The following is a 25,828-nucleotide window of genomic DNA, read 5'->3' as shown; positions in this document are numbered from 1 at the left end:
TTCCCTAAGTGCTTCTCTTTCTTCCCTCTCCTTCTTTCCTCCCTCTCTCTGCCTCGCATAAGTATTTTCATAAAAGACTTTGCTTTGTGGCTCACTCTCCTTCCTGTACAACCTAAGGGCCTGCATTCATTACCTTTGTGTTGGACAGCCATGCAGAAATTAAAATCACAGGGCTCCCTGTTAATAGCATCGGTTAACCCCACGTCCCAGGGGACTGTTGTTCTCCTGTCAAGGAAAGCTTGTGTTCCTGTGGGATTTAACCAAGCCAGGTCAGGGATTTAAAGCTGTGCTCCAGCTAACACATTCTAGCTAGCACCTTCAAAAAGACCAGTTCAGGGTGGCTTTACACACACGTTCTAAGCTTGGGCTCTGCCATCCAAGCACGTTGGAGAGACCCATCTGTCTTGTCTACACTGTTATTTTACAACACCAGAGCTCTTCAAACACAAGGCAAGGTGAGATGCCAGAGTGTATCTTTTAGTGCTCTCCCTTGACTGTGGGACATACCTACTCATACTGCTGGAAGGTTTTCAACCTCTCTGCAGAGCTGATTGGAACTGCTAAGTCCTGCAAAGACTCAGACGCAGAAACAAATGACTTTTCCCATTACACAGAAAAGCCTCTTAATATACAATGGCCATATTTTTTAGTTGATGAGTGACACAGTTTTCTGGCTTTGCCCACCAAGTCACCTAGTCTCCTGTGCCCACAAGCTTTCGTGGTATCTAACTGTGAGCCCTCTGTGAGCCCATCCCCTGGGATGTCATGTGTAGAGCTGTAACCCATTTTTTCTTAAATGAAGAGTTTGGTTTGCTTTTGAATGTTTGCAAATGGTTCTTTTCTTTTTTAACATAAAACTGCAGCAAATGTCATCATTTACCAATGGCATCATTTCAAAATGGAGATCTTTTATTTAGAGCATGTTAGAACAGAGTCTTTTCCTGTATTATGACTTTTTTTTTAGGTTTATTTTTCTACCAAAGCAATCTGGTGAAACTGGCACACATTTGCCAAATGTTTTGGCCAACCTGAGTCTACCAAAAAAAAAAAAACAACCCAAAAATAAAACCCCTCAACAATCACATCTTGAATCTTTAGTCAAAAATTTTTTTGCCTTGCTCTGGTTCCATCTCCACACAACCACAAAGCAGTACAGATAACACACCTGTGTTTCCTCCCAAGGAAGTCCAGCATCTCACTGCACTGCCTCCAGCAGGTTGGCAACCCCAATGGGAGTGCAAGAGCAAGAGTGTGGACAGCTGTGAGATGGGTGCATGGGCTAAGGTGGTCCATGGTACCCTTCAAACTAATACATGTGATCTTAAACCCTGAGGGACAGTGAGAGAGAGGGTGAAACCCAGCCCTGCGCCTACAGCCAGGGATGTCATCATACAAGGCAGAAGTGGTGCCTAGACTAGTTGCTGGCTCTTAAAACATAGAGCAGACCAGCAGGAACAGAGTCAAGTTCCCCCCTTATGGAGGCAGAAGCATGCTCAGGGGCAGCCTTGCTGTTCAACAACATTCCCCCACAAACCGACTGCATTTGCCATGACCTGCTGTCCCTCGCCCCTGGCTATTCTCCAGGAGGCTGGGAGCACAGTGAACTGAGTCAGGGTCTTGGCATGCTCTCAGCCTCTCTCCTCTATCCCCCCCGTTCGCCGGGGGGGGGGGGGGGTGCTGAAAGAAGGCCAACATTTTAAAGGCATCTGGAGGAACAGGGATCTCAACTGAGGCACAGGCGAAGCAGCTCCGCTGCCCTTTACATGACCCATAGCTCCCATTATGCTATGTTCAAGGTTGTGGCATCCAGCCCCCTCACAAGCTCCATGGAGAGCAGATTTCAAAGCCTCATTAAGTTAATGCTAAATTAAAATCTTTCCATGAGATGGAAGGGTTATGAGAGGAACAGTTCCCCATGCACAGTAACCACAGCGGTACGTAGTTGTAGGGTGGTAAGGCAGTCATAGGCATTGTCTATGGTATAAAGGGGGCAGACTCTTTTAGTCTACATGCCCTGCTCATTTCTGGCAGGTGGTGTTGACTGGCTCTCTTCATGCTGGCCAGTAATAAGGTCAACACAAGTGTCCCATGCCCATCTGATGGGGTCTGACATCATGAAGCACCTCATCAACCTGGAGTAGCCCTGGAGCATTTTTCAGGCAGTCAGGATGGGCTCCCATGTGCTGAGCACCTCAACCCTTAGTGCCTGCATTGTCACATCATGCCCCTTCTCCCTCAAGGTGTCAGCCCATGGGCTGTACTAAAATAGATATGGAACTATGGAGATGTGCTGTTTGTTATTTGTTAGGGGCACGTCTAGTCACCCCCACTCAAGACCGACTCTGGCAAAGCTCTCATCCCAGTCCGTGGGAGCTGGGCTTGGATGTGAACCCAACACAAGACAGCAAATGCTGCTCACAGTTCCTCACCCTGGGCAAACAGAGGCTGCGTGCTGAAGACGATGCCTACGACGGCTTTACCAACCTACAACTATGTACCATGGGCTGCTGCAGCGCTGTGGAGCATGAAGGGCTCCACAGGGACCATTCTGCTCCCCCAGTATGACTAGCAAGGGGACCTGCTCTGGCTTGGTGCATGGGTGTGAGGGTCATTCACAGCCTGCTCCTTAGTGCCAGGATCATCACAGTTACAGGAACTGATGCAACACACTCACCTCGCAGGTAGGGAAGGCGCCGGCAGGATGGCTCAGAGAGCCAGAGCAGCAAGAACTCACTCTCTTGGACAGAGATGGAGCAGCGAGGGGCTTTCCTGCCAGGCTTCGAGGGACCCCAGCATCCTTCCTAGGAGCTGGCGTCACAGCAGCGTGAGAGGAGGGCAGGCTCCAGCGGCCACACAGCAGAAGTCACTCCTCACCACCAGTTTTGGAAGGTGGCTCCGTGTCTGGCAGGACCGTGACACCTTCGCAGACACCTGTGAGGCGGAGGCAGCACTACAAAGAGCACTGGCTTGCGACTTAACTGCCCCCATGGCCTAGTGCTCTTCACATGCATGATGCATGACTGAAATATTCATCCCCGGGCCACACACAGAGGACATTTTTCCTCATATTTTATTCCAGTTAAGTAAAATTGGCCCCCCCAAAACACAACCCCCAGCCTATAACACTTGGCAAGGATTACCAGCCTCTTCCTGAGCAGCCTTCTTTACTCCTGACCTGCCTCTATCTCTCTCTCAGCAGCTCTTTATTAATTAATAGCCCTAAATATTGTTTGGTTTTCATGGTCAGCGAACATGACAAGGGGGGGAACTCCCCCCCCCCGCCTCCCTCGGATCAGGTCATGAAACATTTATGTGGCTTAATGGGAGTTTTTGTAACCTCTGCACCCTCTCTCAGAACTTGCCAGGCAGCTGCAAAACCTCCACCAGATTCAGCACCTCCAGGAAAGCAGCCCAGGTGGAGGGGACACCAGGGTGGCTTTGCAACCCCATTGTCTCCCCAAGACCCTGGGCTTCTCCAGGGAGTAGAGCAGGGCCTCAAGCAGGGTGTGAGCACCCTCTCTCCCTCTGAATAAGGCCTTCTCCTCTGTCTACCTGCATGGTCCTCCATAACCCAGAACTCCTGCAGCACAGAGCCCTCCAGCCTTGGCCCAGGACACAGGACTCTTTCCTTGTATTCCAGAATCCTGCTACCAGGTCTGATCCCACACCATCGAAGTCAATGGTGAAGTTTTGCCACAGACCCCAATGGAAGCAGGCTCCAGTTCAGGAAAGCGTCTTGTAGGCACAAGCTTGTAGGTGTCTCTGCCAGAGCAGCAGGTCTCTGTTTCACGTCAAAGGCACAGCAAGCAGAGAGGCAAATAGTTTCAGGTGCTGCAGTTCGAGCACCTGCTGCATAATGGTTTTTCAAATGGTGAAAAGTCAGGATTAAAATAATAATAACGAGGACATTTCCCTCAAGCCAAATCCTTTAGCAAATCAGAGAGGGGCTGACATTCTTAATGGCTCTGCAGGCCTCCCTTCCCCCTGTCACTCAGGGCTTGCCTGGATGGGGAGAGGCGCGTGCAGCAAGCTAGGTGCAAATGTACAGGGCAAGAGTCATTTGGCACTAACTCACCATTTGGACACATGTCGGATACGTCTATGCTGTATCCCTGGGGTGCCACTGAGGGATGCACCTTCTGTCCCCCCAAACCAGGTTAGACAAGTGAGACAGGGTGGGCAGGTTTGTGCAATGTAATACACTTCATGTATTAATTTATTTGCCCAAAAGCACTCAGGGTGGACTAAGAGGGCCCACACCAGGAGTTCAGGTAGCGTACCTAGTAATAGATACCTCAGGTTTGCTGTGCAATAACTTCCCTGTTTGCAGCAACTCTCTGCAACTCCTTATTTAATGGAGGGGGTATCAAAACTGATTGGTTGCATTTCTCTAGGCACTTGGCACCCATTTAAAATCTGACCCCTCTTTTCAAGGCCTCTGGTTCATTCTGAGCTCTGTCAGAACCTTGCAAAGGCTGGAAAGCCTGTCTGCTAGTCCACATCACCGCTTCTCCAGGAAAAATAAAACCACTCAGTTCAAATCTGCAACAGCTTTGCAAGATGCCATTTCAGCTAGAAAGATTCAGGAGAGCTGCCCAGACATGAAGCCAGGAACCCATTCCTAAATCTCTTTGATTTGAGCTAAAGGAGTAACTCCTCGGACTGATAGCTTTGGAGTTCCCTGGAGGACGGACAACATGCACTGGGCAGTGAGTGCTCATGAGACAGGGTAGCATCTCAGATGTGCTTTTAATCCACAGAAAATTTTATTCTCATAAGAACATTGGAAAAAAGTAGAATCAAACTGGTACAAGTCCCTGATTTGAGAACCTCATTCTTGTAAACACAGACCTGGGTAGGTACAAGCCTCTGCCTAGATTTGTATGATGGAGACTTTCCATAGTAAGCCACTGTTTCCTGGAGGATCTGTGGTCTTCATGCTGCTCCAGTCACAACAGGAGGATATGTATAGTCCAAGGAGGTCTCAGCCTGCAGAGACTGATGTTAACAGCATGTGCAAAGAAAGCACCTTGTCCAAGGATCTGGATGTCTAGAAGTTATTTCCCTAGGTGTAGGTCCTTCTTCTAGCTCACACCAAGGAGTTGCTGTCTCCTAGTTTCTGGAACAGCTACAACAGCAACAGTAACTGATTAGCAGTAATATGGAATGATGTTCAAAGAGCTGCAGACAATGATAATTTACCCTGGATATGCAATTAGTATTGTAACCACAGGGACCCAAATCCAAATCTTAATGCTACTTGCTGCTGAAAACAAGTCTTCTCCGCATGACTCTGCATTCACTGCTTACATCTTCTGATACAGATGATACTGTCCAGACCTTTACTGAGCAGATGTAGATGGCTAAATATACATTAGTAGGGCTCCTTCCTATGTTGACCTCCAACACAAAAGGCACCAACAGTGCCATCCCACAGTAGGTGTTTCCCACATGCTGGCTGGCAGGTGGCAGCGAAATACCGTCCTACCATGTAGAAGGAAGGCCTCAGGCAGTTAGAGCACTATGAATTCACAACAGTGTAACTGGCACTGCCCTCAGCACTTTGCAAAACCCAAATCCATACACCACACAGTGTGAACTCCCCCCACAGCCCTGCTCACCTTGCTCAGCAGTGGAATATTTCCCAAAGCTCCCAGGAATCCAAAAGCTACTGGGATAAAAGACCTGGAACAAAATAAAGATCTATGTTAATCCCTGAGCTGAGATCTGTCCTCTTGGAGGAGGGAAGGGCTGTATCTAGGTGCAGGGAGGGGGGTCTCTTCCTGGTTTGCAGCTATGTCAAGTAAATTTAGGTTTAGAAGGGTCCACCAGCTGGAAAGTATCCCCCAACTGTCCATCAGTGTGAATCCACTGGTGCCTGCCACAAAAGCATCCAAAAATTAGGGCCAAGTGGATTGGAAACTGAAGCTCTGCTTGAAGTCAGTGAGCTTACTCCTGATTTACTTCCCTGCATATGGGTGCAGAGATTCATGCCTGCACAACGCTTTGGGAAGCTTTGGACGAAGATGCCGGCTGAGGGGCTTCCAAGGGGAATGGGGTTTCATTGTACAGCCCGCACAGCCCAGATCCATGGAGTGCTCTCTCTCACCCAAGACCAGCTAACCTTAAATTGAAATGAAATGCACTGAGAGAATTACTTACCTGAAGAGGCTAATGAAGCCGTAGGCCTCCAGCACCATGCCAAGAAGAGGCCACCTCAGGAGGACAATGATGATGCCCCCGAGGAAGAAGCTGGTGCCCTTCAGCTTTTCCCTCTGGAAGAAGAAGCTGAAAGTCCTTCTGAACCCGATGATAAAGACTAAGCCAGAAAGCAAGAGGATCTGTGCAGGAGGAAATGGGTGTGAAGGGGGTGGGTTCAAAGAGATCAGCTCTGCGCGCTCCCTTCATCCTCCCTTCCCATGGGCGAGTTGCTGGTGCTTCCATGCCCCATCAGCCACCCTGGACAACCCCTGCAAACACAGTGGCATTCTCCCTGTCTGCTGCTGGCACCCATACAACCAACACCATGGGTCAGACACGTAAGTCACCAGAGGCTTTGTTCTGCAGCAGCAATCCCAGAAGCGCACCCTAACTCAGCAGGGAAACAGGTTTATATTTTCTTGCCTAAGCCCATGGAACGGATATTCAGAAGGTACAGGAGGATGGAGTAAAATCCCCTTGGTTATAATAAATGCTAGAATACCAAGGGTTTCAAGCCTGGCCTGGAGGCATCAACACTTCTGGGGGAATATAGCTCATTTGCCATGTGGCTTGAACCATGGCTTCTCTTTTGAACTTGTCTGCCAAGGAGCCAATTGGCACCTGCTGTGGGGGTGAGGGCAGAGGGGAGGACACCTCTCAGCACCTGGCCTGACCCCTGTGAATTCATCTGCACAGCCCCAAGCAGGGTTTGCACTGACCAGCTAGCCCCATCTGACTAGGGGGTTGGCACTGCTCCCTCAACGTAAGCAGCAACTGGGATAGAAGGTCCCTGGGCTGTAATTTTCCATCCTGGCCCTCGGGGAGCAGCAGGGAAGCGAGGGTTCAAGCTACTTACATTTCCAAAGGCCATAAGAACCGAGTCAAAGTACAGGAGCACCCCAAAAAGGATGAAAAATAGGCCAAAACCCACGATTCCCACACCGATCCCTGCAAGAGGCAGAGGGGCTGAGGTTAAGGGCATGGCAGACCACAAAGACAGCCCGCTTGCTGTGAAGAAAGCCCTACCCAGTACTATCCCAGGTCACCACACCTGGCCTAAGGTTCCTCACCGCATCCCTGCCTCCTCGCTGCATGGCTTGGTCACCCTTTCCCACTATCTATGTACCCTTTCTCACTATCCATGCTATCCTAGGTGGTTGCCCTCCACCCTGCTGGCAGCACACCTCGCAAATGCCTTGGTCGCTTGATATCCAAGGGAGGAAAAAGAGTTGGTCTGAAGTTCAACTGGTTGAAAAACCATTGGAATGATTTAATAGGGCCTTTCTGAATAGTTTCCATCTCATTTGTATCCTAATCCTCACCCACCTCATACTGGTGGATTGTTTTGAAAGGGGTTTGGATCACAACCTCAGTGCTATCCACTGTATCTACCAGCCAAACTGCAGCAGAGGATGGGATGTCTCACGGGTTCAGAGGAATGAGAAGCCCACCGGACGACCTGAGCAGTAACTCAGAGAGGCCTGAGCAGGGCAGGGAAGGCTGGCTGCTCACAGCGGCCTTTCACTCATCATTGCTCTCTGCCACGAGTTTGGTGCTCAGGTGGGGTGATGGGAGGCCGGCACTCAGCAGACTCCCCAGGCTCCCAGCTCAGCCAAGCATCTCAGGCCTGGCTTGCAAACCTTCTGCCCTCATGATCTGCCCAGGCCACACAGCTCTACCGGTGTCCTATAATCCTGTCTTGTAGCCTCTCTGCTGTCTTAGCTCTGGACTCAGTGCACCCACACCCCCAGCTTTCCCCAAGCATCTCAGTCCTGACCTGCAGCCCCTATGCAGCAGCAACCCTGGGCTGCCCTACTGCCCTCCCCACCCCACACAGCTCTACTAATGCCCTTCCCCCTCCCCACAGCCCCTCCCACAGTCCAATCCAGGGCTTGCCCTCTGCAGCCAAGTCCTAGAAATGCCTCTTACCCTTGACCTGCTGTCTCCTTCCCCCCATACACACCCCATGTAGCAAACCTAGACCCAGATGTTGCCAGTGGTGCTGAGTTATTGTTGTGGAAAGCAGTGAAATTAGTGCTTGACTCTGTGTCAAATGCCCTTCAGGGAGCCCACAGAGTGCCAGCCTCACACCTTTTGGGCAGAGGCAAGACACAAGTTCCCTACTCTTGATGCTTCCAGTGAAAGCAGCCAGCACAGCTGCCTCTGGTCCAGCCCAGCTGCCCCTGGTCCAGCCCTGCACTGGAAGTCACGGCTTCACATGCCTCGTGGAGCAGATCAGGCCCCTGTCTCTGATGGAAGCTGTTCCCCCTGGTCACCAGGGCATCATTAAAAAGTAACCCCAGCAGAGGCTGCATCCTTTACTTACTCTGGAAATCCGTGAGAGACACCATCTTCCCTGTCCCGGCCTGGGGCGGGTGTGCAAGTTGTGACCCTTGGAAAGGCCTTTCACCTCCACGTCATCCTGCAAATCATTAACCTCCTGGCAGGGGCAGTAAGGTTGGTACAGCATCTAACAGGGAGCTCAGCACCTCCAGGTGAATCCAGCACAGGCTGGAAAGCACTTACACTAGGCCTCACAAAGACGGCCTGAACCACAAGGTCCTGCTAACTGTGTCAAGGGCACCGTGTTGTTCCAAGGGCTCAGGGCTCCCTATTTTCAACCCCAGTCTCCCCTATAAAAGGGCCCAATTGTAGTTGCACTCACAGCAGTGAGAACCAGGAGGAATCTGGTGAAGCGGGACCACCTGATTCTCCCCTGCTTTGTCTCCTTATTTATGATCTATGTGGAGGTGGTGCCTAGGAGCCCAGTCATGTATTTGGTGCTAGGTATAGTACCAGAAAAAATGGCCTAGCTTCACCAACTTGCTTAAGGTCCATTTTACAAACAACACACAAGGAGAGATCCCACCCCAGCCAACAGGCAGTGAGTAACTTTTCTTTTACATCCAACCTGGCCCACTGCAAAGGCCCAACCCTGTTACCTATGGGTCAGACGGGAACAATAACTACCTCACCCATCGTCATGCCCGATTAAACCCTACCTTGTGGCAGATGCGGCCAGATGCTCTTTTCTTCTATGACTTGCTCAGACATTCCAGAGACAAACCCTTTGTGCAAGCGGCAAGCAGAGGAGCTTCATTGTGCTGGGCTAATTACACTGCCCAGAGCATCTGTTGCCTGCATCTGATGCCTGGAGATACTCCTATGCGCCGACCACCTGATTCATGAATGGGTGCAGAGCCTTTGTGCGCGGGCTGGGTTGTGGGTCAGAGATGAGCCATCCCTTGGCCTCACCTCCTCTTCCGTCTTCGTCTGCAGAACCTTCACAGGCAGCTCCAGAAACAAGCAGGTGTGTTTGCTATTCAGACATGGTCACGATCATCTTTCTGGGGGGCAGTTTCTGCCCTTCCACCTCCACGTTCAGCAGCACCCTTTGGGGGATGAATGTGACCCTCAGATTTGGTTTGGTTTTGCTGCCCTCCATCTAGATCTGCTGCCCTTGCAAGGAAGCTCCTCTCTCATCTACAGTAGAAAAGCACTTAGATGCACAGGTGAAGCAAACTCACTTGCTTAAAGCTGCAGGCTTGCACAAAATCCAGTCCTTCCTTCAGCTGCCTGTTTTTCCCATCTCTCACCTGCCACAAACAGGGTGGAGTAGTTTGGGATCTGAGCTACGCCAGTATAAAGCCAAGGCAACTCCCCTGAACCCAAAGGAGGTAGTTCTCCCATTTACATTGGTACAGCTGGGATCACAGTACAGACCAGGCTGCACTCTAAAGCTAAACATTTTGGGTGATGCCTTGGCTACACGATCAGGGAGGCTCTTTACTATCAAGCTGCTATGCAGCTGCAATATAGACCACAGCAAGTCTGGACTGTGCTTGAATAATAACAAGGGCTGCCATTAGTGATATTCCTGCTTTGCTCTAACAGAGTGCACTTACCTGGACATCACGCACATGCAGAAGCATCATCCAAGCAGGAGACAAAAACCATAGGGAAGGGAAGAGAACTGCTCGCTGTCACAGAGCAGGGTGGCGGCAGAACTGGAAAGAGGACCAAGATGGCCTGGCTTCCGGTCTGATTCTCTCCCCACTAGGCCACACTGCCTTGTGTTAAGCAGAAGCAGGATCTGGGCCTGCATCCTGCTATTACATACAAACACAGCACTTCAAGAACAGTTGGGCTGCAGAGACAAGCATGTGCCTGACTGTTGGTTGCTTGTGCAACCTCAATTGAAACTCTGGTGACGATACAGGCTTTCATCATGGTTTTTCTAGAGGGCCCCTCTTTGGAGCATGTAGCTGCCAAATGAACCAGTTTCTACTGAGCATGGGGAGCCAACATTTTACAGAAGCTCGTAATTAGCCACATTTGTGCAACTTTTCACGAGGATGGTAAAACACATGTTCTTGATCCCACCAGCTTCTTCACCCTCAAACTTCAAATCCCTTCTCCAAGTCGAGAAGCAGTGGAGGTCTTAATTGAAACGAGGATAAGATTTTTTTTAATACATGTTTTTCCTCCCTAGTGTCATTCTCTTATTTTAGCGAAAACTTTCAAAGTAGTTATGGACAGACTCCCAACAGGAACCATTTCAACCCAAACGGCTGTGTGCATAAGCACCTCAAAACAGGGAAGAACAATGAAAAATAAAATGCAGTGCAAGACATAATAAAGGATCTACACCTCCAGTTGGCAGCTGGAAGAGATGCAGGTGCTCAGTACCTGGAGAAAATCAGAACCCCAAATATTTTCAATGCCCAGAGCGCCGGCATCATAGGCAAAACTGAAAGAAAAGTTTGCATCTTAGGCAAAATTGCAAGAAAGGAAAGCTCCACCACTCGTCTGTTAACAAACCATTGATTTTTATTTATTCGTTTTATACAAACTTGCAAGGTACAAATGCATTTTTTTTCCCTGGTGTGAGATTCAACCATTTAGTAGCTACATCTAAAACAAATGCCACCGGGAAAATTAAAAAGAAAATTAAGCGAACTACCACAGGTTTCATTATGGGTTAAGATTATATCCCCTTTTTCTGATTGGAAGATTTAAAGCCGCTGAAAAGCTACAGCTGTCTGATCACAGTCTTTTTGATTTACCATTCAAATCATTGTCATCTAAGGTCGCTTTCATACAAAAAGAAAGACACTGACACTGCATGGTTTCTTGGAGAGTTTTATTTGTCTAACACTAGCAAAAATCAAGTTTTTGCCCACTTCCCCTCCCTCCCCCCCAATATTAATGTGCATAAATAGATTTCTTTTTTCAATGCAAATAGTTTTTCTCGATTACAAGAGTTGCTGGTATATGATGGTGTTATGAAAAAAAAACCAAACCAAAACGAAATAAAATTAAACATTAAAATAATAACAATAATAATAATAATAATAATAATAACACCCCCCCCAGTTCCACAATACTGCAATATGGTGATTGGAACCCACTTTATTGCAAGCTCCCAGCTTGTAACCTTGGAAACTCTTAAAGTGACAATAGTAGTGATTGGTCACAGACTCAACATGGTCATTCATTGAGTGGGAGGTGCCCGTGCTGTCCCCGTGACCTTGGAGCTCTTCATGGGAAACCCTTTTAAGGGTGCTGAAGAGTGGGATTGTCTTCATCCCCCACCCCTTCCTCTGAATGCACAAGACCCCTTCCCCCAGGCACTGTGCTGGGATGATGCTAGAGTTAGCAAGCCCTCAAGGATGGGAGATGGGACTGAGCCAAGAGCCAAGGAGAAGCTCACTGTGGGGCTGGCACTGGCCTGGCAATGCCAACATGATCTCAGGCACCAACCATGACAGTGGAAGCCTTTCCATTGACTTCAGGGGTCCTGGATCCAGCTCTGGACACAGCCCCAGTGGAGCTCTCCTGCTTCAGCTGAGCTCCCAGGCTTGGCAGCATCTCTCAGTTCAGCCACCACCTTTCATCTCTGGGAATACGCTTGCAGCAAGAAAAGGTGCACGCACCCTTGCGTACATGCTTGGGGAGTGTGGGGGTGAGGGGGGCAGCTGGGCTAGTGGTATCCCAGGGACTGCAGTCCAGGAGCCTGTAGAGCTGCTGCTCTATTCACATCATGACAGAAAACCCATTCACAAGAATACACGTGAGGGGCAAATGGAGCATTTAAATTAAAGATTAAAAAAACCCACATACATAGCAAGGATCTCCTCCTGATACCACGTACCAGCGAGGTCCCTTGGGTGGTGCCCGATATGGTACAATCCTACACGTCTTCATAACCTGCGCCTAGTGGCCAGACTTCCAGCCCTCGTCAATCAGATTGCAACATCCCCTACACCGATTTACGTCTGCTGAGAATCTGGCCCTGCACAGAGCACTGTCATAGCAACAGGGAAATAAATGCATTGTTTCTTCAAACTTACAGTTTTTATACTTTATTTTAAATAAATTTGCTTTTAATAAAAGCAGAAAATATATATTTTTTTAAATAGGATATTTTTTCTAATAAACTGGAAAAGAATCTGCTTTTTGTAACTCAGTGGCGGGGCCGACTCGAACAGCCCTGCTGAAAGAGAAAGAAAATTAGCACAAAACAGTACCGCCCAAAAAAGAAGAGAAAAAAACAAACCAAATATATATATTATATATAAATGTATAATTTCCATAAAACATATATTAAGGCATGTATAGCAAAATAAAGGGCCAGCTTTATGAGCTAACAGGGGCTGTATGGGACTCCAGGAGGGGAGCGGAACTATTTTTTCCCCTGGGATGTTTCTGTGTATTGCTAAAATGAAGAGGGAAAGAAATTCCTAGGTCTGATTCAACAGGGCAGTGGGGGGGATCCTCTTTCCTGGGGTGCTATGCGTATTGCCAAAATTATAGAAGACCAACAGAGACTAGACTATCTGGGGAGATGACACAGAGACAAGCAACTCTCCCCAGGAAGACGCCAGAGAGGTCCCTCCCAGGCAGGAGGCTCCATTTAAGGTCTGCCTCTTGCCAAGCTAGAACAACTGCTCCTCAGACAGGAAGGAGCGTCTGCTTGAATGGTGAGCAGCCAGCCCGCTTTCCCTCCACAGCTGGGGTAGGAGGGAAGAAAACGCCATCTCAATCAGCGCTGAGCGTTGGCACCCGTGTCTCCTACGGACTCCACTTCAGTTGCGGGTGGCCAGCTGCGATCAGGTCAACAGAGAAGGTTTCTACACAGAGCTCCAGTCTCAAGGACTCAACAGTTCATAAGTTTAGGGCTCTTTTGACTTAAAGTACCCTGGAAAGTGTATGAGAGGAGAGGAATCAGAGCTCTTGAGAGAAAGGCTCGACATATGTTACCAAAGCAGCCTTGACGTTGGCCTTTTCCAGTTCAGATGAGTATCCTGAAACTGGCCCATTTCGCATGCAACCCCAGCCATATGTTGCGGTTTCTCTCGTGACAAATGAGATTCTGAAGCAGGAAAACCAAATCATCTCCAGCCCAGATTACTCTCAGTGTTGAAGCAGAGGCCTCAATTTCCGATGTGGGTATTTTTTAAAACATCGTCTGTCAAATCACTGGAATAGAAATCTACGCTCCGAGGCAAAACCTGCCTTTTCTACCCAGATTTTGAGAGCAAGAATGCTGCTGGGATAAAACTAGACCTATCTCGTGGTGTAACATAGGGCTGGATTTTGCAAAAGAGCCCAGCTCCCTTTGATGGCTGGAAGGAAACAGCCAGGCTGTCAGAGGCCTCGGAAAATCCATCTATCCATGTCATGGTGGGGATCATAATCCTTGCAAAGCCCGCTCCAAGCAGCAGATAGAGTTGCTCTGTTCATGCAGCCCTAAGTTTGAGAAGGGCAAGAAAGTCTGCTTGGAAACATAAAAAGAGCTGTCATCCTCCCAAACACTGCGTAAGCTGAGCGGACGTTTAGAGAGACCTTTTCAAGTGATTTCCGCTGGCAGTGGGAATGCTGCTCGAGCATCAGACCACGTGTCCTCATGAGACGCTAGGTCTGGTTCTATGGGCACCGATGGTTTGGTAGCACAGATGAGCTTCAACCACCTCCTAGATGCTTTATCTGAACTGAAATGAGCCTCTGAGTAAGTCTCTGCTATGACCTGGCCCCTGCCTCCAGATCAATGATTAATCCTCAACTTATTAGGAGAATAATGAAGTCACATCTGGAGGAGTGAGCTCATGCCATCGGTTCTGATAGGAGCAGGGAAGGCGCAGCAGGGAGTCAGCACCATGAGCTGTCACTCCAAAAGGGCAGAGGAGCTCCTATAACTGTAGGTGTGAGGGGTCTATCCACCTTAGTGCAGGGAGCTAGGGGTGGCAGTGTCCATGTACTGCTTCACACGTGACACAGCAGGGAGCCACAGGCAAAAAAGACCCATCGAGTCCCTCCAAGGCCATCCCCAGTGCAGGATTGCTCTCCAGGTAAGGATGGTCACGCCGGATTGCCCCCAGGGGCCACCCAGCTGCAAAAGCAGAGCCTCCCAGAGGGATGCAAGCATCTCAGCCATGGGCTAGGAAGAGATGAGTTGACTCCAGGAGGAATCACCTTCCCAGTCCCATCCATCTCATGCTGGCTTGCAACCTCAAAGTTAAAGGGTTTGCTCCCTCCAGGCCTCACAGCTCAGGTTCTGCTCCATTTGGGAGCAAGGTACTGCTATCTGAATGAGGGGAAGAGACAGCTACAGCACTGACGTACCACCTGCCAAGTCAGCAGCTAAGTAAGGACATCTTTTAACCTGGGGCAGGAGATGCGTGGGTGTCAGAGAAGGAAATGCCCCAGCGGTTCCATCCGGAACGAAATGGGACACTCAGATACCGATGTGACAGGTGCCGTGGCAACATTACAGCAAAGTGTGCCCAGTCTAGTGCTACGTGCCTCTTGCAGCAGGCCAAGGTTACTACGTGGTGTGCATGTGCATGTGTGTGTGGGCGGGTACACATGTATGTGTTGGTACCAGTTCCTCCCTCACCCACTCCCATCCCCAAAGAAGTGCAAGAAATGAGCCTTGCCGGCAGTAACACAAACTCCGTGAGAGGCACCTGCTGGTATGAGCCAGAGCCTGCTCAGGGAGGAAATAATCCTGAAGCCCATCTCCCCTTTCTCCTCATCTCTACTTGCAAAAGGATCTCTGCTGGCCCCAGACAACATCAAGGCTTTGCCTGGCTACTAAGCAAGGCCACGCGGGCTGCTCTAGCCCCTTCAATCAATCCCTTCAATCTTTCCGCTATTCCCTTGCTACATGTCCACATACATTGCACAGACTTGCCGTTCCGAGCCACCCTTCACCCTGGAAAGAGACGTACTGGCGTTTCACAGACACAGCTCTATCCCCATCACCTCGTAGTCCCCATCACCACTCCCGTTTTCTGCCTGGGAGCTTTTTATTTCCTTTGCTGCCATTTCCATCTGTCCATCCTGAATGCCTGCTGTTCCCTTCCTTCCCATGGATGCTTGTGAGCGTGAGTGCAGAGAAAGGTGGCTACTAGCGATGGTGAAAGCCATGCCAGGAGAGGGCAGCAGGGCAGGAAGGGAGCACATGGAGCAATGATGGGGCACCGAGGTCCGCAAAGCACTGGAATGCTATCCACCTGCAGCGATGGCTCGGTCTCCACACCAAAGCTTCTCACAGGGAGGAAATTTGGGAGACGAGGGTTTCAGAGTGGAAAGTGAAGGGGCACCCCATGCCCTCCAGGTTAGTGTCACCTCCTCAGCATGACAGCCCGGTCACGCAGCTGCACACGCAAAGCCCACGCCTGCTGTAAAGAAGGCGCATCTCCCAGAACACAACTGGCTCCACTTGCAACGTCTGTCCCTCCAATGGCTGGCAGCAGCTGCAGCCATTTACACAGTGCCCTTTGGTACCCAGCTCCAGCAGGCAGGCCGCCCGCCCATGGTGCTTCTTCCTGCAGTGCAACAGGCCCAGTGTTCAGGGAGAACTGGACCTGAGGTAAGGCCCCCTCCTCCATGCTCTCCTTGGCAGCAGGTGCCAGCTCACAGCTTCTCAGTCCGGACATCAGCATTCGGTAGAGGAAGGGGCTCAGGGAGAACCAGTACAATGGCCGGAGGAAAGGTTTGGTGGTCGAGGTGGGGTGCACGTGTTTACGCATTAAAACGTGGCACCGTGGAACTTCACAGCGCTCACAGCAGCCAGGGCTTGTGCTGGAGGGAGGAGAGGAGAGACAGTGAGTGCAAGACTGGGCCTGCCTGCTCTGGGTGGGGCCACACAAAAACTGATCCCCGACAGGAACACCCCGCTTAACACAATACAACACCCTTGTTAGCTCTTGGGCTCCACTGAGGATCTGACCTGATTATAGTCCCCTTGGGGAGGGGGGCTGAAACACTTCAACCCTTCATGCAAACAGGGTAAGCAGATGCATGGTACGATCAGCACCACTAAGGCTCATTCAAACCGGGGAGCCTGGCACCAGCACACACCACTCTGGCATGGGCCATGTGTGCACTAGCAGTCTGCTGTGGTGAAGCTACACCTAAGTCCAGGCAGAAAAGCCCCTCGTTTGGTAATTGGCCCCTGACATAGTTGAAGAGACAAGAACAAGTTTTGGAGCAAGTTTAGTGCTGGGGAAGGATACGGGCCTGAGGCTGCCACCAGAATTGGGACAGCACAGGCTTCTCCTACACACAAAGTCGACTGACAGGCTTCAGCCCTCATCCTGATTGCCTTTCCTTAGCAGCAAAAGGAGAATGTCGTCCCTGTGACCGATTTAGTTCTTAGCCTCAGTGTTGAAGAGGGATCAATTAGTGCCAGCTGTGTGTGGTTGGTGCTGTGCGTAAGATGGACCAAGACCAAAGCCCATCAATCCCAGCTCACGTATGGCATCACGCAGCCACCAGACACAGGCCTGGAATCAGCTACCTAGAGGGCAAAGGACTTCTGGAAGCTGCCGACATCCCACATCCAGATCGCTGGTCATATTTCCCCATGATTTATGTGGGTTTATTCATGAGGCAAACAGAATCAGCACCACTCAGAGAGGGATGTAGCATTTCTCATGCCTGACAGTCTCTATTTCTCCTCTAATTTTTGTCTCTGGGGCCATTTCTACTTTTCACCGGATGCAAGCAAGGAAGAACCTAGCCCGTGACCTCAGGTGTATTTGATTTAATGCCTGGTGAAGGTGGAGAAAAAGGGTGGCCTGTCTAGATGACCGCAATGGAGCTTTAGCTGCCCCGAAGCCCACCCACTCCTGACCCAGCGGGTAGACAGAAACAAGTGGGCTTTGAGAAAGACATCTTTCCTGACAAGCTTCACACCATTAGCTCTTCTTCTGTGCTCCTGGAGCAGGCATTTGACCCTCCACAGCAACCTGGCCAGATTCTCAACTGATGTAAAACAGCAAAGTGGCTTTGCTGGCCTCAGGGGAGCGAGGCTGGTTTACCTCAATTTGACCCTGGCACCTTGGTGGTCCAAGGTTAAAACCCCTTGCGCTTGTTCCACAGGAGGAGACTGGACTAACATGGCACAGGAGACTGTTAATCGGGCAAGAAGCAATGCATGGATAGCCGGGGAGAGACGTCTCTGGAGTAAGAAGCTCCCCCTGCCACGAGGCCAAAATGGAGAGGGGTGAGATGAAGTACAATAGAAAAGGTGCTTACTTCATGGCTCAGACACGCATAAAATGGCTGCTGTCGGCGACCCGGGATGATTCAGACGAGAGGGGGTTGGTCGGTGGTGTCGGGGAAGCTGGGGAGGTGGGAGGGCTCGGGGTGGCACACTGAGCTGGAAAGGAGAAATGGAGAAAGGGTATGAAAAGCATGACACTGCAGCCACAGTGCAGAGGACGACTCCAGGGGAAAGCGGGGAGGGGACAGAGCTGGGGATTGAAAAAAGGAAGGGAGGCCGGAAGCAAGCATGCTCTGAAACAACAGAGAGTGACAAATAGTCCCCCCAAGCACGCACACGTGAGCTCTGCACATGGTCCACATGGACTAAGGCAAGGACAGGACACATGGCACCTGTCTGCAGGGCGGCAGTCCCGGGGCACCATGCCCACTCTGCCGCGTGGCCTTTCCCAGCGTGCTGTGCAGGCAAGGGGGGGCTGCCACCACGGTTGTTGTTATAATTGCTACTTAGGCATTTCCTAGACCAGGGGCAACCACATGTCAAAGGGTCTTCACCGAAGAAAGCGATGGAGTTTCTTTGCGAGAAGTGAAAAACTTAGGGGTCTGAAAAATGTTGTGACAGAAAAGGGAGGAAACCATTTTTGTAAAGTTCCCGCAGCCTCTTTTTTAAAGCCAGTTGCACTAAAGCTCTTGTACTCCTCACAGCACTGGAGGTCTGCAGTTTCCAAAAGGTCAAACAGTGGCTCTATACATCCATCCTGGAATGACACATACACTATGTTATATGGCATGGGCCTATCCTCCTCTCATCCATGCTGGAGTAAATCGGGAGAAACCCCATGCATGTCAGTGGGCCACGTCCACAGCTGATGCAAGCTGCAAAGCTTTGTTACCTTCCATGGTACTATACTCGATCAGAGTAGCTGAATCCGGCCCGCTGCCACTTCCCTGGCATAAGAGAGAGCATGGTCCCACGCACTGCCTGTGCTCTCCCCTTGACTGTTCACACCTGATGCCCACTGAAGTCCATGCAAGCACCGTGCATAGCAATCAGAGTTAACCGGGCTGCATCCTGTTTGAGGATCTGGCTCATTTCAGACACATGCAGTGTGAAACACAAGGGCCGGACTCTGCTCTGATGCCAGGGCAGTGTAATGGGCTTTGGGGACATCAGTCCACACTGGCAGAGCAGTGAGAGGAGATGCGGGCCCACTCAAACCAGCCGGCACCAACCCTATTTTGCAGGAGCACGATTTCACCAAGTCCAATGGGGGAAGCTCTGGCATGAATCTTACTGCACAGGCTGGAGTCTCAGTGTCTGTAAATTAGCATGGCTCTATCAGCTGGGGATCCAGACCCATGCACTCATCTACTTGACTCTTAAAGGCCTCTCCCTGTACCTCCTCTCCTGCCCCAGGGCATTATCCCTGGTCCTTCTCTTCAGCCCTAGCTTCTGTGCCTTGCCCTGAGAAGCAGTAAAGCCACGATGGGCAGAAATTCCACAGCCTTTTATTTTTGCACCTCTCTGGCCTGGGGACTAGGAATTTCTCCTGTGCCCCATTTTTCATGGGGTCACTGCTGCTCATGTCCACCTGAGCACCTTACCAGAGAGCATGCGGCCCCGCCGGGAGGCCTCTGCAGCCAGGGCACAGGAGATCTCTATCCTCTTCTCCTGCTCCTGGAGCTGAGTCTCTGTGTCCTGGGGTGCATCCACCTCTCCCTCACTCAGAGGAATCACATTCTGCATGCTGCAGAGAGAGAGACTGGCGTTATCTCCCTGTGGCTGCCCCCCACAGTGACGTCCCCATGCTCAGAGGAGGACAAGCATATGCAGGGAACTGATGGGTGGAACAACAAGAGGTAGCAGAAGAGGTGGGCAGGCAAGGGCTGGAGGGCTAAGCAGTGCCAGGAGCTACTGGGCAAATGAATAGGTAATCAGGGTGGTAAGGTGAGGAATGGATACAGGGAGGCAAGCAACATAGGGCAGCCAAACCAGCAGTGCCCTTAGCAGGTGGGTGGCATGGTGGGCACAGCCAGGCTGACACGGGCCCAGAGCAGCAGCCTCACCTGGATTTGGCAATGAGCGTCTTTATCCGTTCCACTTTCTTCTGCTTCTCCTTCATCTCTTCAGGGCTCAGGGGAGCATCGGGTTCCAGTTCGATGTACCGTTCTGGGATGAGCACCTTGTCCGGGGTGGAAAGCTGGGTCGAGGCAAAGGCAGGTGCTGAGTCCTGGGACTCAAGTTAATTCGAGTGTGGTAACTGAGTGAGGCTGTAGCCGGAGCGGGGCAGAGCACCCTGGCCTCAGCAGTGGGCACCCGTCCTGAGCCTGGTGCCTAGTCCCTCCTCTTGACATGGTCAGCTCCTGCTCTGCTACCCCTTCCTCCTCCATCTCCTCTTTGTGGGCCAAAAACAGGACAACACCCAGGATGTCCAGGACATGCCCTGCACTGCAGTCCTCTTTGCCCAGCCCCTGCCCTAAGAGATGGGATTGGAGCTGTCCCTTCAAGCCAGGAACCACTCTCTCCTCCCACCGGCCCAGGCCCAGGTCCTCATGGAGGTGCTGTCTCGCAGGGCTGCTCTCTCCTCGCATGCATCCCTCTGGTGCCTCCCTCCGCTGCCACTCTGAGGGGGTGTTGTCAGGCCCTCACCAGTGGAGCAGGGTCTCACCTCCTTGTTTATGTCCACGTCGTAGTGCTGCGGCTCCAGCTCCATCTTGCGCAGCCGGGCGATCTCCTCCCTCGGTGTCTCGTAGACCCTGCCCGAGTCCTCGGAGCGCAACGCTGCCTCCAGGTCAGAGATGTCTACCTCGTGGATGCTGCGGTGTCGGCGCACCTGGAACACACCACCACACTGCTGACTCAGGGCCGGGGGGCTGGCAGGGTGGCACCCCAGTTGGCTTCAGTGCTCACAATGCTGGAGGAGCCTCTCCAGAAACCTCACCACTGCTGCTCCTCTCACCCATCCACCCCGGCCTTGCACGACAGTCCTGGAGAAACCCCTCCCCTGATTTTACCCAAGCAGGCTCTTCCCCATCTCCCTGCCAACCTAGCCTGCTTCAGGTACCTGGCCATGGGCCCCTTCCTCATCAGCTCTCTCCATACATCTCACCACAGACTCTACTTCCCCCACCTCCTACCACAACTGACCACTCCCAGCCAGGTCTTGCAGAGCACTTCATTGGTGAATTTCTGGGCACCTGGCAGAGGACAGCTCCATTTTACAGAAGGGAAAACTGAGGAGCAGGGAGGGGAAAAGGACCTGCTCAGTTGCACAGGCCCAGCTGGGAAGAGAACCCCCAGGTTCCTGAGTCTGAGCCCAGTGCTGTGTCCACTCTACCAGCCAGCTCCCATCGTGGCCTCCAGGTCTCTGTTATACGAAGAGACAACAGGGACTGGCCCATGAGGGGGGAAGTGGCCTGGGAGCGCCAGTGGGGTCTGGGCTCCAGTGGGCTTGGGGCACTGCTCTGCAAACAGCCTGTGGGACACAAGACAAAGGCTCCATGCCCAGTGCTAGCCCGGGAAAAGCATACCACTTTGTAGGAGGCAGGAGCCTTCGTGCTGGGGGCATCTGGTGTCTGGCTGGCCGGGAGCTGCAGGCTGCGACGCTTCTCCTTCATGGAGCCGCTTTGGTGGCGCTTCATGCGGTCAATCTGCTCCTCCACGCTCATCTTCGTCTTGGTCTCATTGGCGAACACGGCGCTCTTTGGCCTTTCCTGGGGAGAACCATAGCACCCCAGGGTCACGCACATGCCCGCGGGTGTCCTGAACAGACTCCCCGTGCAGGAAGTTCAGATCAGGCTTTGGTCCCTAATGCAATGAGCTTGCTGTTCTCGACTCAGTCCACAAGGGAAAGCTTTCTGTGCCACAAAGCCAGCTTGTTAGCGGCTGCTTCTGCTTCTGATGACCTCTGGACCAGCTGAGGGAGCTGCGGGGCTGGACTGAGGGGCCTTGGCGAAGCTGAAGGCTGCTATGTGTGGCGACACTTCAGGCATTTGCAACAGAGCTGAACAAGAGTGCAGGCAATGCCAGACTGGCTCAGCCCACAGGCCCCGGAGCCCAACCAATATCTCTCAGTGACAGAGAACAGAGGTGAAGGGAAAGAGTATTTAAGCAGAGCCTCTCTGGGCACATCTGGCCCCTGCTCCTCTCCCCCTGCAGCTCCCAGCATTCGAGGCAGGCCAAAGGAAGCTCTTAACTAACTAGCAGCTGCAACCAGACCCCTGCTGCCCAGACGGCTTCTTCCTCCTCCTCCAGGGACTTCACCTTTGTCCCTCTGCCACCAGCCCAGCCCCAGCACCACGTGTGCTCCCACCTCCCCACACCCTTCTGCCTCAGCCCAGACTCCCAAACCCCATGCAGAGACATGCACAGTGCACAGTACCCGGGAGTTCAGCCCGTTGGACGTGCTGCTGCTGCTCCTCCTCACCACACCCAGCGTGGGTGCTGAGTCCTCATCTGTGGGGGATTTGGTCCGCGGGGGAACGATGCCAACTGGGGTGGAGCAGAAAACAGGGATGCTCAGCTGTGAGACCCCAAACAGCAGCTGCCGACCCATCTTGAGGGTCCCATCCCTGCTGGGGTGAGGCAGGAGCTCTCCAGAACCCAGGGATATGGAAATGTGCTGCCTGCCTGGCTTGTGGCCCTTCGCTTTCCCTGCACAACCTGCCCCTGGCAGTGGGGGCGAGGGGGAGGGCGTTTGCAGGGATGGGGAGATGTTTATATATCGACTCTATGGGGAAGGCGAGCAGCGTTTCCCTAAGCATCTCTTGCAAACATCAATGAACACAGCCCTCAGCACCAGCACAAGGCTCAATACCTCTAGCCCCTTTCTACAGAGAAGCCCACGAGGCAGGGCAAAGGGAAGCCATATGCTCTCTCAGTCATGTAGCCAGTAAGGTAGAGACCCCAGAGCAGAACGCACATGTCCTGGGCTTTCATGGTTTGTCACAACGTTCAGGCCAATCCAGTCATGCCACGTGCATCAGATGCACCATGGGGTGGGGAGAATGATGTGCTGACACGGGGAGGAGGTGGCACTAAGGAGAAAATCTATTGCGACTTGAAGATGGGCCTCACCTCGGCACGCCAAGGGCCTTGCAGCTCCTGAAATTGTGGCAGCATGTCAGAGCTTATACCCAGAGGGGCAGGAGGAGCTGCTGGTATGACCTGCCCTAACCCCATGCCCTTTCGCAGGATCCTTTGCTGGGCCCTGACAGCTGCAAGGGAGACCCCTAGCTCCAAAGTCAAAGAGGTGCCTCCTTTTTCTGGGGATGTCCAAGACCTTGGCCCTCTGGCACCTCCAGCCCAAAGGCTGGGCAGGGAAAAGGTGTCACCACCTTCACAGGGCCTGCAGCTGGTACCTTTGTTGAGAGCTGCTTGCTTCTCGGCCTCCTGCTCTTGCCTCGTCTGCAGGAGCAGGCCCTCCACGGGTGCGCTGGAGACGGCCGTCCGGTGAGCGTCCTTCTTGCTCTGCTCATAGCTCAACTTGGGCTATGGAGAGAAAGAGGATTCTGGTGAGCGGGCGACTGGCTGGGGAGGGGGCTGGCAGCAGGAGAGCTGAAGAGACCTGCCATTGGACAACTACCCCTGTCATCCGCTGGAGGGGGCGTGGGGATGAATGGACAATGTGCACACTGACACAGAAAGGACAAATGGATGCACACAACTCCAGAGAGCCAGGAAATGACAACCCAGAGAGCACCTGGGTTTCAGCCCAAACCACCCAACCCAAGGAAGCTCAAAACACATGATTCAGGGTGGGCACTATCCAGGCTGAGTCTGCGGCAAGTTTGTGTCTGGGGCCCACCAACTCCAAAGCAGCACAGGAGGGACCAGCGCAGATCAGGACCAGCTGGTCTGACAGTACCTGGGATCTCAGCAGGCTTATTACAGATGTGGCCTGGCAGGACACATGGCTCTCCTTGTAGGAGATGAAAACCATTCCCTGCTTCATATGTGCACTATTTTCCATGCGCACATCCTTCTTGTACATATCACTAGGCACTTGGCTGCAAGACTTTGTGCACCTGTTGGGGGTGCATGTTGAAAATGTGGCCCTAGGAGTTTAAAAGTCACAGATGTCCAGGTCCTAGTGGTCTAGGCACTAAAATCTGGCTCAAAACTGCTCTCAGGCAGCACCCCCCACCTCCCTCTGTACACTCCTGAAATCAGTGGGGTGACAGTAGCATAAGCAAGGTCAGGGTTGGGCTCCAGAGCCCCAAAAGCACATTTCAGCCCACAAAAACTGGAAGCTGAATGATCCCAGGTGGAGCAGAGAGAGCAAGAGAGAAAGCAGACAAGCGAAGGGGAGAAACACCTCTGAGTTCCTCTCACTTGGATGTGAAGGGTCAGTGGTGTTCCCTCCGTACAGACAAGACTCACAATGATGGGAGAAAGGGGGAGGAAGGGTCTCTCCCTTGTCCTCCCTGCCAGCTGTGGGCTCCTGATGGTTGCAGCTCTGCAGCTGGCTCTCATGGGATCCCTTTCCCTGCACTGAGATGAGGCTGGTGCAAAGGGCGATTCACAGTTTCACTGAGGATCCAGCACCCCGATTTAGCTTAATGGCACTACAAGAGATAGGGGGTCTCCAAGCAAAGGTTTATCAACTGAGTGCACTGTTCTTTCGTTGCAAGCTCCAACAGGCACTGGTCTCAGGAGTAGGTGTTACTAGTTTTCCCCTTTGACACGAGGGGAAACTGAGGTACAGAGAGAGAGGGTGACTTGCTCCTGAGTCAGGGGTGGAGACAGGAATAAAGCCCAGGTCTTCCCAAGCCCAGGTCAGCGCCTTGTCCTTTGGGAAGTTCAGTGCCTTGCCGGCACATGGGCAGCTAAGGGACAAAGAGCTCCTATGATGTCCTTGCAAAGGGTGGGGACTGCATCTGCCCTTGGCATTGGCACCTGGATGCCCCAATGCCCAGTACATGCCATGTACATTGCCTGCTGGGCTGTGCACCATCACTGTGAACACCCCTGGCCCTAAGCCTCTCTCTGCCAGTCCTCCCGAGATGTCTGCTGACTCCCCACACACCTCCAGTGCTTGCAGCTGGAGGGAGAGGGGCACGAACCCTGCTTTCTACCCTCCCAGCTATGCTGCATGGCTCTCCTGCTTGCTGCTGCTGGTTCCTAGTGGGGTAATGGGAAGGCTGCTGCTCACTGCCAGACCCCGAGTCCGCTCTGGAGGTGCTTTGATACCTGTCCCCGCTTGGCCTCGCTGCTGTGCTGCCAGGAAGGGGAGCTAGGGTACGGCCAGAGGCGGCTCTCGCTAGGGAGCGGAGGGACGGTCGGAGGAGACTCCAGGGGTACATACGACTTAGGAAGGGGAGGTCGAGGCGGGCCTGGTTCCTGGGGCAAAGAGGAAGCCAGAGTGTTAGACACAAGAGCAGAGCTTCTATGAGAACAGAAAAGAAGAGAAAGTTAGTGAGAGACAGGCAGACAGACGGCAGTGCGGAGCCCACGGCTGGTCCCGCCTATCCTGGGCTGAGCACCCACTCCAGGATCCCGTAGGTCTGTGTCCCACCCCTTCCCCAGTACCCTGAGTTCCAGGGCCCCCTGCTCCATGTCTCCCTCTGAAGAGGAGGTGGGGAGACCCCTGCCCACAACACTCCCCAGCTGCTCCCCCACACCTCGCTGAAAAAAGAGGGTGGGAGACTGTTCACATCCACAGCATATGATGGTCAGGCCTCATACTTACCAACATGAGCGAGAAGGGTTTGCTCTATGGAACATGGACCATTTGGCTCAATGTCATGTTTGTGCCAAGGCAGCATAATCCCCCATACTGCTGTGGAAATCCCCCCTGCCCTGCCCCCCCCTCAGGAACTATCCCCCAACAGATGGCCTTATCCCAGCCTGGCCACCCCAACCCATGGGGTGCGAAATGTTGTGCCCCTGGGCAAGATGCTCAGCAAAGCCACTCAAATCAACGGAGATGGGCCAAACTCTTGCTGGCAGGCTTTTGATTTGCCCATGCTCTATCACACAGGGTTCCCATCACTGAGGTGTCTAGGCACATCCCCAGCTTTGTAAGATGGGACCCTGAGGGAACCCAAAGGCAAGTCTCAACTCAATGGAGATGCAAACAAGAGCGCAGAGAGCACCAGGAGTATCTGCTGA

General features: G+C 52.2%; 2 protein-coding genes across 8 annotated transcripts in view; both read right to left on the bottom strand.

Annotated features, from left to right (window-relative positions):
- Positions 1 to 4,742: 4,742 nt before the first annotated feature.
- Positions 4,743 to 8,602, bottom strand: GOLT1A (golgi transport 1A). Its single transcript, XM_006024775.3, has 5 exons — positions 8,528 to 8,602; positions 7,058 to 7,149; positions 6,163 to 6,341; positions 5,622 to 5,685; positions 4,743 to 5,128 (listed from the first exon to the last, which is right to left on the bottom strand). Exons 1-5 carry the CDS (start codon positions 8,550 to 8,552, stop codon positions 5,090 to 5,092), a joined length of 399 nt encoding a protein of 132 aa, XP_006024837.1. The 5' UTR covers positions 8,553 to 8,602; the 3' UTR covers positions 4,743 to 5,089.
- A 2,409-nt stretch (positions 8,603 to 11,011) lies between these two features.
- PLEKHA6 (pleckstrin homology domain containing A6) overlaps positions 11,012 to 25,828 on the bottom strand; it is a 60,548-nt gene continuing 45,731 nt past the window's right edge. For all 7 annotated transcript variants that reach the window (XM_025205436.1, XM_025205435.1, XM_025205437.1 and 4 more), the window contains 9 exons: positions 24,908 to 25,057; positions 23,077 to 23,206; positions 22,098 to 22,207; positions 21,247 to 21,429; positions 20,385 to 20,549; positions 19,783 to 19,946; positions 19,321 to 19,463; positions 17,749 to 17,872; positions 11,012 to 16,290 (listed from right to left, as the gene is read on the bottom strand). In XM_025205436.1, the coding sequence (XP_025061221.1) occupies positions 17,757 to 17,872; positions 19,321 to 19,463; positions 19,783 to 19,946; positions 20,385 to 20,549; positions 21,247 to 21,429; positions 22,098 to 22,207; positions 23,077 to 23,206; positions 24,908 to 25,057 (1,161 nt within the window). In that variant the 3' untranslated portion in view covers positions 11,012 to 16,290; positions 17,749 to 17,756. The remainder of the gene's footprint in view (positions 16,291 to 17,748; positions 17,873 to 19,320; positions 19,464 to 19,782; positions 19,947 to 20,384; positions 20,550 to 21,246; positions 21,430 to 22,097; positions 22,208 to 23,076; positions 23,207 to 24,907; positions 25,058 to 25,828) is intronic.

Source organism: Alligator sinensis, unplaced genomic scaffold (assembly GCF_000455745.1).
Source record: "Alligator sinensis unplaced genomic scaffold, ASM45574v1 scaffold1322_1, whole genome shotgun sequence".
Taxonomy (NCBI): domain Eukaryota; kingdom Metazoa; phylum Chordata; order Crocodylia; family Alligatoridae; genus Alligator; species Alligator sinensis.
Note: the sequence above shows the minus strand (reverse complement) of the source record. Positions and strands in the feature narration are given on the sequence as shown.

Coding starts and splice junctions, on each gene's coding strand:
- GOLT1A (XM_006024775.3), bottom strand. CDS start 8,552: ATGGTGTCTCTCACGGATTTCCAGA. Junction 7,150..8,527: donor GTCTCTCACGGATTTCCAGA/GTAAGTAAAGGA, acceptor TGCCTCTTGCAG/GGATCGGTGTGGGAATCGTG. Junction 6,342..7,057: donor TTCTTATGGCCTTTGGAAAT/GTAAGTAGCTTG, acceptor CCTCCTGCACAG/ATCCTCTTGCTTTCTGGCTT.